A 15,531-nucleotide genomic window follows, 5' to 3' on the forward strand; every position below is an offset into this window, starting at 1 on the left:
ACTCACTCCAGTACTCTTGCCTAAAAATGCCATGGACAGAGGAGCCTGGCCGGCCACAGCCCAAGGGGTCGCAAAGAATTGGACACCACTGAACGACTAACACTTTTCTTTCACTTTTTCCTCTGTACTACACAATTATCAGATGTACTACACAATTATCAGAAAAAGAGGAGAGAAAGAGAAAAGTTTAAAATGAGGATAAACCCTTGTTTTATAATCCTGTGAAGGCAAAACCAGCGTTTCTCATAGGCATTTTGTGTATTTGTACGTTTAAGTGTGCTGCCATAATCTTTCAGTCCTCATCCAAAAATATTAACTTCATAAAACACTCACAAACACCTAATGGATGAGACAAAATGAAATAATTTAGACTTAGATGGTTTTCTGAATGATGAGGAGTGGGTGGAGAGAGAGAGTTCTGGGCTGTGCCTTTCTGGTTTTGAGTACAGTGATCATACCTTTTCTCTGCCTTGCTTGATCACTGAACCTAGGTTTGGCTGGAATGTTTCAGCCAGATTTTAAAGGTGAAGAAAGAGACAGGAAGATGTAATTCCAATCTTCCCTGCCCATGTTAGAGGGCCTCCACAGATGGCTGTCAACTGTGGTCAGTTTTTCCCATCTTTCTCTGCTTTTTTTCCTTCAGGCATTTTATGCTAGAATCTTTCTAAATTAGTTTGGGAGGTTAGTTTGGGATATTTTGTGGTTTTGTTTTGTTTTTTTCTTGATGAAATATCCCATTTTTAGTGTAACTTTGCCTACACTTAAGGCCATCTTTGGGAGAACCAACAGTCAAACAGCACCATCACCAGCCCTAAGACCTCACTGCTGTTTAGATATTACTGTGAATATTGTTGATTATTTACTAAAGTTTCACTGGACATGTTGGGTCACCAGGGATTCCCATTAAGTGGCAGAAAACAGTTTAACAAAATAGAACAGTTAAAGAGTGACTCGACCCTCCAAAGCATTATGCTAAATGAAAGAAGCTAGCCACAAAAGGTCACATACATGGTATGATTCCGTTTACATAAAATATCCAGAACAGATAAATCCATAGAGACATAGGGCTTCCCTGGTGGCTCAGACGGTAAAGAATCTGCCTGCAATGCAGGAGACCGGGGTTTGATCCTTGGGTTGGGCAGATCCCCTGAAGAAGGGAATGGCTACCCGCTCCAGTGTTCTTGCCTGGAGAATTTCATGGATAGAGGAGCCTGGCAGGCTACAGTCCAAGGGGTCGCAAAGAGACATAACCCAGATTGGGGGCTGCCAAGAACTGGAGTCAGAGGGAAATTAGGACAGACAATGTGTTAGGGGCTTTACTTTGAAGTGATGGAAATGTTTTGAAACTAAGTAGAAGGGCTGAAATTTTCAAGCTTCCATTCATGGCTTGGTCTTTCTGGTGATCAGCCCTCATTCAAGAGCCATCCAGGAGCCCACCCGGAGTCCTCTGATTAGAACAAGATATACTCCTATTGCTGTCATCACTCTGGAATTTACTAGGGTTTCAGTTCTATGCCAGGTACCTGGGGCAGAGACCAATATGTATTTTCTATCTGACAATGGATGCATCTCAAAAACAGGACATTATGTTTAAGAAGTCAGATACAAAGGACTACACACCTTATAATTTCATTTATATGAAATTCTAGAAAAGGCAAGACAATAGTGATAAAAAAGCAGATCAGTGATTCTTAGAGGCCAGGAAGTATGTGTGGGGGGATTTGAATACAAAGGGATCCAAGGAAACTTTCTGGTGTGATGGTAATATTCTCTGCATAATGGCTACACACACACACACACACACACACACACATATGTATTGGTAGTTAAAACTCATCAAATTGCATATTTAAAAACTGGTAAGTTTTATTGTATATAAATTATACCTAAATAAATAAAAGAACCCAAAAGAGAGGAAGGAAGGAAGGAACTTGTGCTCAACTGCATTTTTGGACAAGAGTCTTAGTGTTGAATTGCATCAAATGTCTTTTACAATTTCTTTGATGATCATTTAATTTTCTTCTGTGGTCTATCAGTGGGTTAAATTTTTTGTTAACTTTTTAAAAAACTTTTTATTTTATGTTGAAGTATAGACAGTTAACAAATTCGATAGTTTCAGGTGAAGGGTGAAGGGACTCAGCCATATACATGTGCTGTGTGTGCTCTGATCCTTTGGGGCCCCAGGGACTGTAGCCCACCAGGTTCCTCTGTCCATGGGATTCTCCAGGCAAGAATACTGGAGTGGGTTGCCACTTCCTACTCCCGCGGATCTTCCCGACCCAGGGATCGAACCTGAGTCTCTTGTGTTTCCTGCATTGGGAGGCGGGTTCTTTACCACTAGTGCCACGTGGGAAGCCTCAGCCATATATATACACATATTCAATGGGTTAAATTTTAATAATAGTTTTCCTAATATTGAATTGTATTTGTACTCCTTGGATAAACTGCACTTGAATTGCACTGTCATTCTTTTACTATTCTGTTTATTTTTGCTATTAATAATATTTTAATATAAATTTTTGCATTCATACTGATGTGACTGTTTTTTTGTATAGATTCTTGTGGTATTTTTGTTGAGTTTTGGGATTAGTGTTTTTCTGGCTTCACAAACAGAATTTGGAAACTTTCTTTTTTTATGCTCTGGAAAACTTTTAACTGCTAAAAGAATTATTTTTTTCTGTCCAGGTTTTAAAGAATTCACCTGTGAATCTGTTTGGACCTGAAGTGTTTTCTGGTTTTCTTTTTTTGCTAACTCTTTGATAACTTTCCCAATTTTAGGCTTTAAAAATCCTTTTCTGGGGTTAATTTGAACGTTCATGGTCTCCCAGCACAAGTTTTCACATTCATTTGCACAGGGTTCTGAAAATCATCTTTTATGAGACTTGCAGATGTTCAATCCGAGTTTGTGTCACTCTTAGGGTCTCCAGTAGCTGATGCTCACGCACAGCCTGGAAAAGAAATCGATGATTTCAGAGGCAGTCCTTTCCCATGTTGAAATTTCCAAATAGGATAAAGCATTTTGTTGTAATGAGCCAAACTGTATCTTCCAGAAACTCAAATCATATAATTTATCACTGGGAAGGGCATCAAGAAATGATCTGGACTCTGAGAATTCCCTGACAATCCAGTGGTTAGGACTCTGTGCGGCACTGCAGGGGCAGAAGTTCGATCCCCCGTCAGGGACCTAAGATCCCACATGGTGCAAAGCAAGGCCAAAACAATAACAACAAAAACCAGCCCAACTCTCACGCAATCTCACTTCCCCTTCTGTTTTTGAGCAAAGAAACCAACCCATTTCTTTGCTTTTCTTGGCAGCAAAATTCCTCAAAAGGATCGATCATCTATGCTCCCTGTCTATAAGTCCCCTCCTCTTTTTCTCTTTTAAAATCAGATCATGAAGATTTTTTTCTTCCACCATCCCATTGGACCACTCCTGCCAAGGCCACCAATATGTCCACGTGAGAAAAGCCGGGATCAGTCCCCCAGCACCTGCCTCATCAGCAGAATTGTCACAGCCTAGCTTTCCTCCTCGCAGTACCCCCTCTTCTCTTGGCTTCCAGAACCCCACACCCCCCTGGTTGTCTCCCTATCTCACCAGCAAGCAGCTCCTTCTCCATCTCTTTCTCCACACCCCTTCCTCCCCTGACCTATATGCTTTGGTGTAAATGAATATTCTGCAGCTCCTGAGCAGGAGTTGTCCACACTGTTAGCCACTCTTCAGGACAAAGATCATCTTTTGATTAAAAGGTATTGAGAAATTGTCTCATCGGCAAGTGAAAAGAAGAAACAAGAATAGAGGGGAGGGAGGTGGGAGAGGGGTTCAGGATGTGGGGGACACATCTATACCTGTGGCTGATTCATGTTGATATATGGCCAAAACCAACACAACACTGTAATTATCCTCCAATTAAAGTAAATTAATTAAAATAATAATAAATGGTCAAGTGGCAAAAAAATAACAAAAACGATAATATCTAATGTAGCCAGGGTAACTTGGCTTAGATGAAGAACAATTTGCTGGTGGTACTACGTCCTGCCTCAAGAAGTTCCCAATATGTAGCAGGTTTGCGAAACATGGGTTCAAACTCTTAAAAGCAGTCATCCTACTTTGGGAAGACACTCTAAGAAAATAATCCTAAAGGGGAAAATACATATCAGTTGTAGAAGTACAAATACAGGTGCTTCATTTATAATGCAAGATAGAGAAAGAAATGAAAGGGATGGCAGCCAAGGCCCAGCAGGTGGGAGTGGCAGTCAGGGACTAGTTTGCAGAGACCCATCCACAGGTAAATTATAATAGATCTGTATAGTCCTGAAATACTATCTAGAGTAAATCTGTGAAGTCTGTGTTAATACTGGAAATGTTTAAATGAAAAGGATTTTAATTGAGAAAAAAAGTGGGGCACAAAATAGTACTTTTTTTCTTTTTTCTTTTTTTACATAATAGTACTTACATATTGATTGAAGCTGTGTGAAAACAAATCAGGTCATAAATATTCATCTGGGAAAAAAGTTGTCAATGACAGGCTTTAATGAACACGGCAGCATGCTGGGAAGTGACAAGAAAACGGCACAAATATGCAGGAATAGTGTACAATCAGGAAGTCCAAGCTGCGTTCTGGGCTCCCTAAAAGTCTCTTGTAATCTCTGGGTTCGTGGCTGAGGACAAAGACTCTTGAGAGTCCCTTGGACTGCAAGCATATCAAACCAGTCAATCCTAAAGGAAATCAATCCTGAATATTCATTGGAAGGACTGAAGCTGAAGCTCCAATACTTCGGCCGCCGGCTGCGAAGAGCCGACTCATTAGGAAAGACCCTGATGCTGGGAGAGATTGAAGGCAGGAGAAGGGGACGACAAAGGACGAGATGGTTGGATGGCATCACCGACTCGATGGAGACGAGTTTGAGCAAGCTCCGGGAGATGGTGAAGGACAGGGAAGCCTGGCGTGCTGCAGTCCATGGGGTCGCAGAGTCCGACACGACTGAGCGACTCAAAAAGGACAAAGGATGGGGTGGACGATCCCACCGGGACTGTGGCCAATGGACCGCCAGGGGGCGCACCAAGCACGTCTCCACGTCCCCGAGTGCCCCTGGGGCCGCGCGCGCTCCGCAGGACTCCGGGGCCAGACAGCTGCCTCCCGCCGGCCTCCGCCCCGCCCGCCGCCAGGGGGCGCCGCAGGCTGCCCGGCGGCTCCGCTCGCCGTCCCGGAGCGCCAGCGCGGGCGAGCGGCGGAGGCCGGCCAGGCGGCGGCCATGGACCGCTTCGTGTGGACCAGCGGCCTCCTGGAGATCAACGAGACGCTGGTGATCCAGCAGCGGGGGGTGCGCATCTACGACGGCGAGGAGAAGGTAGGGCGGCGGCCGGCCGGGCCTCGCTCCGCGACCTCAGCTCCCCGGCTGGCCTCGCCGATCGGCGCCGCCCCCGCCGTCCACGCCCGCCCGGCGCCGGGCTCCGGCCCGACTCGGGAACGGCTCCCGGGGGGAGCGCGCGGGCGGCGCCCCTCTCCCAGCCCGGGGAGAAACCCCCGCTCCGGGCGGCACGGCGGAAGCGGGCAGGGAACCCCGAGTCCTCGCCCCCGATCGCGGCGGCCAGGCCGGTTCCGCCTTTGTCCCGAGGCCGCCGGGTCCTGCGCTCCCGAACCGGGCGTGGCTTCGGGCGCCGGGACCTGGGGGAGCCCGGGGGACAGGGCGGTCCCGGCCGTAGCGGGAGCGGGGCGAACCGAAAGGATTTCCGAAGAGAAAAGCCCGCCTCTCCTGGGACGCCTCGGCCAGAGGCTCTGTGTGTGTTGATTGCTCGTGGTCCGGGAGAGACGTTGGAAAGGAGGTTTGATTGTTGTGTCGAGTGATGGAACAGGCCGTGCCTGGTAATCCAAGCGTAAACCATAAGAGGTGTGTTTGCAGATGGCAAGGAGAAATATTACCTGTGTTTCACGGACGCGTTAACATTCACTGGAGACTACCGTCATACTACGAACGATCATCCTGTTCTGAATGAAATGTATGAGATGGAATTAAGGGGAAAAAATTTGCTCATCAGCATTTTTAGTTTCCAGAAGTTTTCACCTGCTACCTTCTCTTTCCTTGCAGTTTCCTTAGAGAGAAACTTCCTCTTGTACTTTGGAACTCGTTGCCTGACCCAGAGCTTTTCCGGTCTGTACTTGAGAGTAGCCTGAGGCGTCCTTCCTTCCAGGGCGGGGCTTACACAGCCACCCGAGGCACCGCTGACAGGCCTGGGGACCCCGGCAACCTCCCTCCTGGAGGGCGTTTTTGCATGTTTCCATTATTGGGTCGAGATCTTTTGTTTGTTTGTTTGGACTTAGAAACTGTTTACTGGCTTCCTCCTTGGCTCAGCTGGTTAAGAATCCACCTGCCAATGCAGGAGACACGGGTTCGATCCCTGGGTCAGGAAGATTCCCCTGGAGAAGGGAATGGCAATCCACTCCAGTATTCTTGCCTGGAGGATCCCATGGACAGAGGAGCCTGGCGGGCTACAGTCCCTGGGGTCGCAGAGGCAGACACTGGGTATGGACTAAAACAACAACTCTTTTTACTGCTTCAGTACTTGAATGAACTTGATCTCAAATTGGGTTTGCGTCGTTTGGTTGACATGATTAGCTAAATGTTTTTGTTTTTGTAAACCGAGGTTCCACATTTGGAGCTGTGGTGACTGGAAAGCTTAATCAACCTCTCCTACCTTAGGGGATTGGAACTTCCCCACACAACTGGTCTTCAAACATAGCTCCAAAGTCAACCCCCTGATGGCAGTCTTCCTTTTGCGGATCACCACAATGTTGTTCTACCTATTCCAATATGCAAATTAGAGACATCTTGGCTAACACACAATATAACTATAATATCTTTAAAACAATAAAAAATCAAAACTATTAGTAGTTGAATATGAAAAAAAAAACCATTGCTGAATCAGCAAATTTTAGTTTTTCCTTTATTTATTTATATTTCTGCTTGTTTTCGGGACAAGTAGATATAGGTATCCGAGGATTAAGAAAAAAGTTATGGGAAAAATTTAGTTTAGCCTTTTGATTTAAGTCAGTTCTTTTTTGTTTTTTTTTTAAATAACCTATTCTTGTTACTGAAGTTTAGTTAATTTATAATACTGTGTCAGTTTCAGGTGTGCGGCAAAGTGATTCAATTGTTTTATATATATATTCTTCAGATTCTTTTCCATTACAGGTTATTTGTTGTTCACTTCCTCAGTCATGTCAGATTCTTTGTGACCCCATGGACTGCAGCATTCGAGGCCTCCCTGTCCTTCACCATCTCCCAGAGTTTGCTCAAATTCATATCCATTGAGTTGATGATGCCATCCACCCATCTCATCCTCTGTCGCCTCCTTCTCCTCCTGCCCTCAATCTTTCCCAGCATCAGGGTCTTTTCCAATGAGGTTATTATGAGATATATAGTTCTCTGTGCTATATAATAGGTCCTTGTTGTTAGTCAAGAATTCTTGACTGTTCTGCAAGCTGGGGGTGCTGCGGGAGGGGTATACGTGTCTTGGAGTCGAAGCAGAGCTCTAAGGCACTGTGGTCCCCAGGCCAGATCTACTCAGTCGCTTGCTGAGCCTTTTCGAGTATCACCTGAGGCCAGACTGAGTCCCAGGGGCAGTCTTGTGTCCTGGCTTCCTCACTCTGCTGGAAGGTGTCCAGATGGCCTGTGGTCTGAGGATTCCAGGAAGCTGCACATCAGCTTGCATATGGGAGCAGGGGCCCTTTCAGAATCCCTCACTGGGCCCCTGATCTCAGCGCTGCCGTGCAGACCTCCCGGCCTTCTCAGCTTTGCCCTCAACCCATTCCCCCAGCCAGCGGGTGCAGGGCTAAGACCAGTGGATGCTCTCTATTCAACCATGTGTCTCCTGGCTCTTTGTGAGTGTGAAACACATTAAAACAAGCAAACCTTGAATAAACATAGTACCTACTATGTGCCAGAAGCTTTTCATAGTTTAATCCTCTCAATGGGCATATGAGGTGACTATTTTACTGAATGAGAAGAGAACTCTCAGATCCACCGAAGTAGATTACCAGAAGCGTGTGTGCTCAGTTCTGTCCGACTCTTTGGGACCTTATGGACTATAAGCGGCCAGGCTCCTCTGTCCATGGGATTCTCCAGGCAAGAATACTGGAGTGGGTTGCCATTTCCTTCTCCAGGGGATCTTCCCGACCCAGGGATTGAACCTGATTTACCACAGAGCCAGGGGTTAAATCTCTGCTGATCAGATTCCCAGAGCCTGTGCTTTGTTCAGGGTGCTGGAGCGCTTCAAAAACAGCAGTCACCAGTGCCAGCCCCTTTCTGTCACGTAATGTGTATCTTCCACATGCAACATGTTTATGAAATAGCGTATCCTCTGAAAATGAGGACGCCGAGATCCTTAGTGGGTGGTTGAGAAAACTGCAGCCTGTCCAAGGTCACACAGTTGGTAATGGTGGAGCCAGACCATTGCTCTTTCCACTGCCCAGGTGCCTTTTGCTTGTTTACACAGGCACAGTTTTCATGGGCCCCTTATGACCAGATAATGTATTGTTTTCGTAAGCATTGTAGACAGGTCATTTGTTTCAATTCACAGAAGCGTCTGTTAGCCTCAGCTAATTTAAAAAGTAATGTAAGAAGGTTAGTGGTGTGTAACGTGGCAAGTTGCCAGCTTATACTAGAAGATTTAGAAAATGTATTTTCTTAAGCTGGCTATTTCACTTTTTAGGAATTTCAGTTCAGTTCAGTCGCTCAGTTGTGTCCGACTCTTTGCGACCCCATGGACTGCAGCATGCCAGTCTTCTCTGTCCATCACCAACTCCCAAAATTTGCTCAAACTCATGTCCATGGAGTCGGTGATGCCATCCAACCATCTCATCCTCTGTTGTCCCCTTCTCCTCCTGCCTTCAGTCTTTCTCAGCATCAGGGTCTTTTCCAGTGAGTCAGTTCTTCGCATCAGGTGGCCAAAGTATTGGAGTTTCAGCTTCAGCATCAGTCCTTCCAATGAATATTCAGAACTGGTTTCCTGCAGGATTGACTGGTTTGATCTTCCTAAATTTTAGGAATTTACCCTTGGGAAATAGAGATGCATAAAACTATAAAAACTATAATGAATGCACATGTGCATGTCAGCAATATTATATGTATAGATAGATATAGACATATCTCTCTATATAGATAGATATATAGATAGATAGATATAGGCTTCCCAGGTAGCACTAGTGGTTAAGAACCCACCTGCCAATGCAGGAGATATAAGAGAGGAGGGTTTGATCCCTGGGTTGGGAAGTTCCCCTGGAGGAGAGCATGGCAATCCATTCCAATATTCTTGCCTGGAGAATCCCATGGACAGAGGAGCCTGACAAGCTACAGTCCACGGGGTCACAAAGAGTCAGACATGACTAAAGCAACTTACAGAGCACACAGCATATATATATAATTTCTTATTCTGCAGTATAGGGAAAAATTGGAGGCAATCTGCATGTCCACTATGGGGCTTGGTTAATTAAATATGACATGCCCTAACCAGCTTGAGGAATGACTAACAATAGGCTGCTAAGTGAAAAAAGCAAGTTATAAAATTATAAATATCATGGCCTCATTTTAAGTTTATATCCACACATCCTGGCTAGTCTAATTATGAATGATTTCATTTTTGTTTTCAGACTTAAAAAATTTTTTTCAACAGCATATTACTTTTATGACAGAGAAATGTTAAATCAAAACAGTAAGAGCTTATTCAGCAAATGCCCAAGTTATTTTAACTACTAACTTTTAAGTAGTTGAAATTATTCTAGCTCTGAGTGGTAAGCACAAACCAGCCTGAACTTGTCTGTGGGCTTGAGCTCATAATCCCTTGCAATCCCTGAAGCCAACGATTATTACACAATGTCCTCACTAATAGCAGCAACGCTTTACGCATTACGTGTGCACATTGTTCACCCCATAGTAATGAAACGTCCTCTGGCTTCAGCTTTAAACTCACAGCCTTATGCTTGGATTTCAGACAGATAAGGTGCAGTTTCTTAATCAGGACTATTTAGTTATGCTATGTAATGTGGCATCAGGTACTCTCAAGTTGACAAAATACCTGCTTCTGGGAAAGGGTAGTCTTACTCATTGGCAAAAAAGAGATTTTTAAAAATAGCTTGAACTCAATCATTTGGTTTTGTGTATGCCACATTAACCAAAACATTCATAGCCAGACCAAAATAAGTGCCAGGAATGTGTATGTGTTACTTCAGATGTTACTTCTCTGAGGTGCTGAAGTGCTTGGTGGAGTAATCTCTCTCAGAGTGTCTTCAGCCAGGCAGTGCAGCAGGTTTCTTCTCATGCATGCTTGTTAACCATATTATTTAAAATCACTAATGTTAAGATATTAGTAATATAGTCAGTGTAACTCTTAGAAAATCATTACTCTTAAAAACCCCATTACTCTTTAAAATGTGCTTACCATTTACTCTTAAAAACCCCATTTTTTAAAACTCATGTTAAAAAGTATTGGTTGTGTATTAGAAGAAGCCCCTGGTGGCTCAGATGGTCAAGAATCTGCCTGCAATGCAGAAGACCCAGGTTTGATCCTGGGTTGGAAAGATCCCCTGGAGAAGGCAATGGCAACTCACTCCAGTATTCTTGCCTGGAGAATTCCATGTGTTAGAAAAAGACTTCTGGCAAAAAGAGTGTTTCTGCTTATGTTTGATTTAATAAAAAATAACTTATATACATTTCAGAGTTGCATGAAGTCATATATGCCTGTAACAAATTCCTTTGTCTTTTCTTATTAGATGAATAATAAAGTTGTTAAAGATGGGTAAGCTGAAAGAAGTAGCCTGAGATAATCAGTGTTCCTTTACCCATAAACAATTACTTTTGACACATTCTGTCTGTGTGATTGTGCACGTGTGTGGGTAACCATGCTATGTGTGTTGCTTTCTTCTTTATTAATATCAGGAGTATCTTGTAATACATTGTCAAGTGCCTATATAAGTACATTTATGAATATTTTTACTTAAGAATGATATATAATAATGTTCTAATTGGTTATTTACTTGATATACATTTTTAACCACAGTACTTTAAACTCAAAATATTTATTATTTGTAATAATCTGGACCCTTACTAAAATCCTTTCCTTTGAGTTTCTATTTTATAAATAGGATCGAGCTTATATCTTTTGAAATAACTGCTCCTCAAAAGGATATGAGCATGTCCTACCTATGGCCAAGTCTACTCTCTAGCAATTAGAGTGAATAGAAGCTTTCAATGTTTCTCTTGCTTTCAACAGAAATGAAGAGGTTTGGCTTTTCAGTCTTTTTGGGTTCCAACTCCAAAATTTGCTTATTTGTATAATTTACAGTGCATATCAAGAACCCACCCTGTACGTTAGTCACTCAGTCATGTCTGACTTTGCAAAATATTTCCAGTACATAGTAGCAAATTATGAGGATTAAAAGTTTGGTCCTAAAGACCTAGCTGGCTTTTTTGTGATTGTATTATAGTTTTAAAAAAATTTTAACATTTATATTTTGTGTAAATGACACGATCCCATAATAAAAAATAAAAAGTTACAAGTCTGCCTCCCATTCTAGGAGGGAGACTTTGTCCCCCAGTTCCCCTAGAAGTCCCCAGTGCTTCATTCTAGAGTCATGCATATATGTCATACACAGGTGTTTGTGTAAAATACAGTCTTTTCCCTTTTAAAGTATCAACTTATACTATGCATACAAAGTTCTGAAACTTTGCTTTTTTCACTTAATCTATGTAGAGAATTTACCATATTTCGTTAATTCTAAATGTACGTTCCCCTAAACCCCCTTCTCCCCCGCCACACACATTTTAAGAACTCTGGAAGCCAGATGTAGCTTATAATTAATGGCATCTTAGAGTTTATCAAATACAATAAATACATAAAGAGTCTCCTCATTCTTTTTAATGGCAAAATTGTCATTCCTTGTGTGGATGTGCATTTCTCTGTCGATGGACATTTAAATTGTTTCCTATCTTTTGCTTTTAAAGAACAATGAGTAACCTTGTACACATGTGTAAATTCATCGGTGGGATAGATTTCTAGAAGGGTATTGATTGGATCAAAGGATTGGTGTATTTATATTTTTGACAGATGATAATGTACTGCCCACCAGCGATATGTGCAAATGCTTATTTTCCCAGCGTTTCAGCAGCTCACTGTTACCGAACTTTTGAACCTCTGCCAGTCTCATGGGTGGAAAGTGTGTCCATCTCAATTTGCCTTTTTCTTATCATCAGTGAGGTGAACCATCAGTTAATGTGTTTAAGAGTCATTTGTAGTTCCTTTTCTGTGAACTTTCTGTTCATAGTCTTTACCCATTTGTCTTAATGGGTTATAGAATATTTTCTTACTGATTTGTAAGAGTATTTATATATTAAGGAGACATACATGTTTGTCTCTGATGTGAGTTACCACCGTTTCTTCCAGTCTTCCATCTTTGCTCTTGATGATTTTTGCCATAAAGAATTTGTGTGTGTGTGTGTGTGTGTTGTGTGATGTGTTATTAATGTTTTGTGATGATCTTGTTTTTCTAGATAAAATTTGATCCCGGGACCCTCCTTCTTAGTACGCACCGTCTAATTTGGAGAGATCAAAAGAATCATGTAAGTTTGAATTATTTGCATCAGTTCTAGGTTTTAAGTCACTAATTTCTTTTCTTTCATTTTTTCTTTCTGGCCAAACTATAAGTAGATGCGATAAATTTTTGCTTTCAGATGTCAGAAGAGTGTGTCCCATGGTCTCTCTCCATGGGGCGCAGGTAGAGGAGTTAAGGTTTAGCCTCTCATTCAACCCTGAAACAGATGGTAATTACTTTATAGAGAGTCGTGGTGACTCCTGGGTTTTAAGCCCAAATCAGATCCTCCCCCACATTCGAGTGTCAGCAGTCCTTAAAGCAACTCAGTCTCCCTGATTGTTGTTGAGAAACAGGAGGAGGACGCCTGCTGCTAAGTGCATGCTTCCACCTAGATGGTGAGGGGAACTGCCTCTGGGTCCCTCAGCAAGAGGAGAGACCCCCTCCCGCACCGTTTTTGCACCTCTAGGAGGAGAGGACTCAGTTATATGTATAGACCTGACATCTTTATTTCAAAGAGCTTTAACTTGAAAGTGTGTGTGTGTGTGTATCTGTGTGTAAGTTTCTGTCTTGTAAAAGAAGCAACACAACATGGCCCCAACCCCATGAAATTTTAGTTCTACAGGTAAACTGTGTACCGTACTGAGGCTTTTGGGAAGGTCACTAACCACTGCAAATTCTGGCTCTTTTTGCCCTGCAAGAACCAGTTTTTTCCCCCTTGGTGGTGATACTGCCCTTGTTGATAATGCATGCCTCAGATCTGGTAATTTGCCTAATTCTTTTTAAAGAAATAAGCATTTTTTGGAGGGATAGCTGTCCTCAAGCCATGTATTTATAAATTATTCTTAGTATAGTTTTTTTTATTATCATGGAAGGAAGCTAATATGGCTATCATTTAGACCTATTCAATGCCAATTATTCATAAAGAAATGAAAAGTCATTATAGAACTTTATTCCTATTTCTAGTTGATCGTAAGTTTCTCAACCTGCCACACACCCCATAAAGTTATAAAACAAGGATTTCTGAGGAATCTTATGGATCCTGTTTTCTCTTGATTCCCTCCCAGGAATGCTGCATGGCCATTCCTCTTTCCCAAATTGTGTTCATTGAAGAACAGGCAGCTGGAATTGGAAAAAGGTAAGGTCTGTATATGACTGTCTTTATGCACAAAAGCATTTCTCATCAAGCCATCCTCATTAACTTGGTTGTGTCATTGCCCAGTCAGTCATGGCCGTGACAGCCTGTGTGTGAACAAATCTGTTGATTGTGTTTAACTTGAGAAAGTCTTGTCCTGGGGGAATAGAGAAATAGGTGAGGAAGGTTAAGAGGCATAAACTTCCAGTTACAAAATAATTGAGTCATGGGTATGAAAGGGACAGTGTGGGGAATGTAGTAAAAAATTAGGTCATATCTTTGTACGGTGTCATATAATAGGCAGACTCCTGAGTAGCTCAAATGGTAAAGAGTTTGCTTGCAGTGTGGGAGACCTGGGTTTGATCCCTGGATCAGGAAGATCTCTGGAAAAGGGCATGGTAACCACTTCAGTATTCTTGCCTGGAGAATTCCATGGACAGAGCCTGGCGGGCTACAGTCTATGGGTTGGCAAAGAGTTGGATACAACTGAGCAACTTTCACTTTCATATAATAACTAGACTTATCATGGGATGGTTTTGAAATGTATAGAAACATCAAACCTGTCTGTTGTGTAACAGAAAGTAACATAGTCTTGGAGGTCAGTTACACTTCAAAAACAACTAAATTCATGGAAAAAGAGATCAGATTTGTGGTTGCCAGAGGTGGGGCAGGGAGGGAAGGGAAAATTTGATGAAAGTGGTCAAAAACCACAGACTTCCAGTAATAAGATAAATAAGCAATAGGGATGTGATGTACGACATGATAAATGTAATTACCACTGCTGTACACTATATATGAGAGTTGTCGAGAAAGTAAATCCTGAGTTCTCCTCACAAGGGAAAAAAATTCTTTTTTCTATTTCTTTAATTTTGTATTGGATGTTCACTGAATTTACACTGGTAATGGTTTCATGATGTGTGTAAGTCAAATCGTTAATGCTCTACACCTTGAACTTCTAGTGTTGTATGTCAGTTATATCTCAAAACTGGGGGAAAATATCTATGTTTACAAAAAGATGTTATCCTGCTTTAAACTCATTGGTAAATGGAAGTCATTCTTAAAGCATGAATCAAGTACTAAGGTTATTGTGGTATCCTCAGGTCATAATAAATAAGTGTGGGTCCGCTGTCACTGAATATATTTTCATAGACAGTTGGATTTTTTTTTTGTCCTGACACACGGCTTGCAGGATCTTAGTTCCTCGACCAGGGATTGAACCCAGTCCCCTGGCAGTGAAAGTGCAAAGTCCCAACCACTGGACCACCAGGGAACTCCCCGGACATTTGCTTTTAAGCGTCTGTGTATCTCTCATGGTCACCTGATGCGAAGAGCTGACTCCTTGGAAAAGACCCTGGTGCTGCAAAAGGTTGAAGGCAGGAGGAGAAGGGGACGACAGAGGATGAGATGGTAGGATAGCATCACCAACTCAATGGACATGAGTTTGAGCAAACTCTGGGAGATGGTGGAGTACAGAGGAGCCTGACTTGGTGCAGACCAGGGAGGCACAGAGAGTCTCCATGACTTAATGACTGAACAACAATAGCATCTCTCACTCGGTATTTCAGACCAGAAATGACCCATCTGAGAAAAATGCCTGACTGACTCCTAATTCTAGTTGACCGTAAGTTTTTCAGCTTCAACTTTTTCAGGCATCAGTGTTGAATAGAGCGTCACAAGAGTTATTGTCCAAACTGGGAGATTTATTAGAATAATAGGGGACCCTACTTATCATTAAACCAGGCAAGTATAAAAAACAGGACTGTCCCCAGGCAAACCAGGAGATGTAGTCACCCTGGTTTAAAGCCACAGGTTAAA

The 15,531-nt window shown here is 42.7% G+C and overlaps 1 protein-coding gene across 2 annotated transcripts in view; it reads left to right on the forward strand.

Annotated features, from left to right (window-relative positions):
* The first annotated feature begins 5,101 nt into the window (after positions 1–5,101).
* The window catches only part of VPS36 (vacuolar protein sorting 36 homolog), a 29,607-nt gene continuing 19,177 nt past the window's right edge, over positions 5,102–15,531 (forward strand). Inside the window, exons 1-3 of one of the 2 annotated variants that reach the window (XM_043892033.1) lie at positions 5,102–5,349; positions 12,544–12,612; positions 13,649–13,719. In XM_043892033.1, the coding sequence (XP_043747968.1) occupies positions 5,254–5,349; positions 12,544–12,612; positions 13,649–13,719 (236 nt within the window). In that variant the 5' untranslated portion in view covers positions 5,102–5,253. Of the gene's footprint in view, positions 5,350–5,393; positions 5,890–12,543; positions 12,613–13,648; positions 13,720–15,531 lie in introns of those variants that run through there. The other variant, XM_043892034.1, reaches the window with a different exon arrangement.

Source organism: Cervus elaphus, chromosome 30 (assembly GCF_910594005.1).
Source record: "Cervus elaphus chromosome 30, mCerEla1.1, whole genome shotgun sequence".
NCBI lineage: Eukaryota > Metazoa > Chordata > Mammalia > Artiodactyla > Cervidae > Cervus > Cervus elaphus.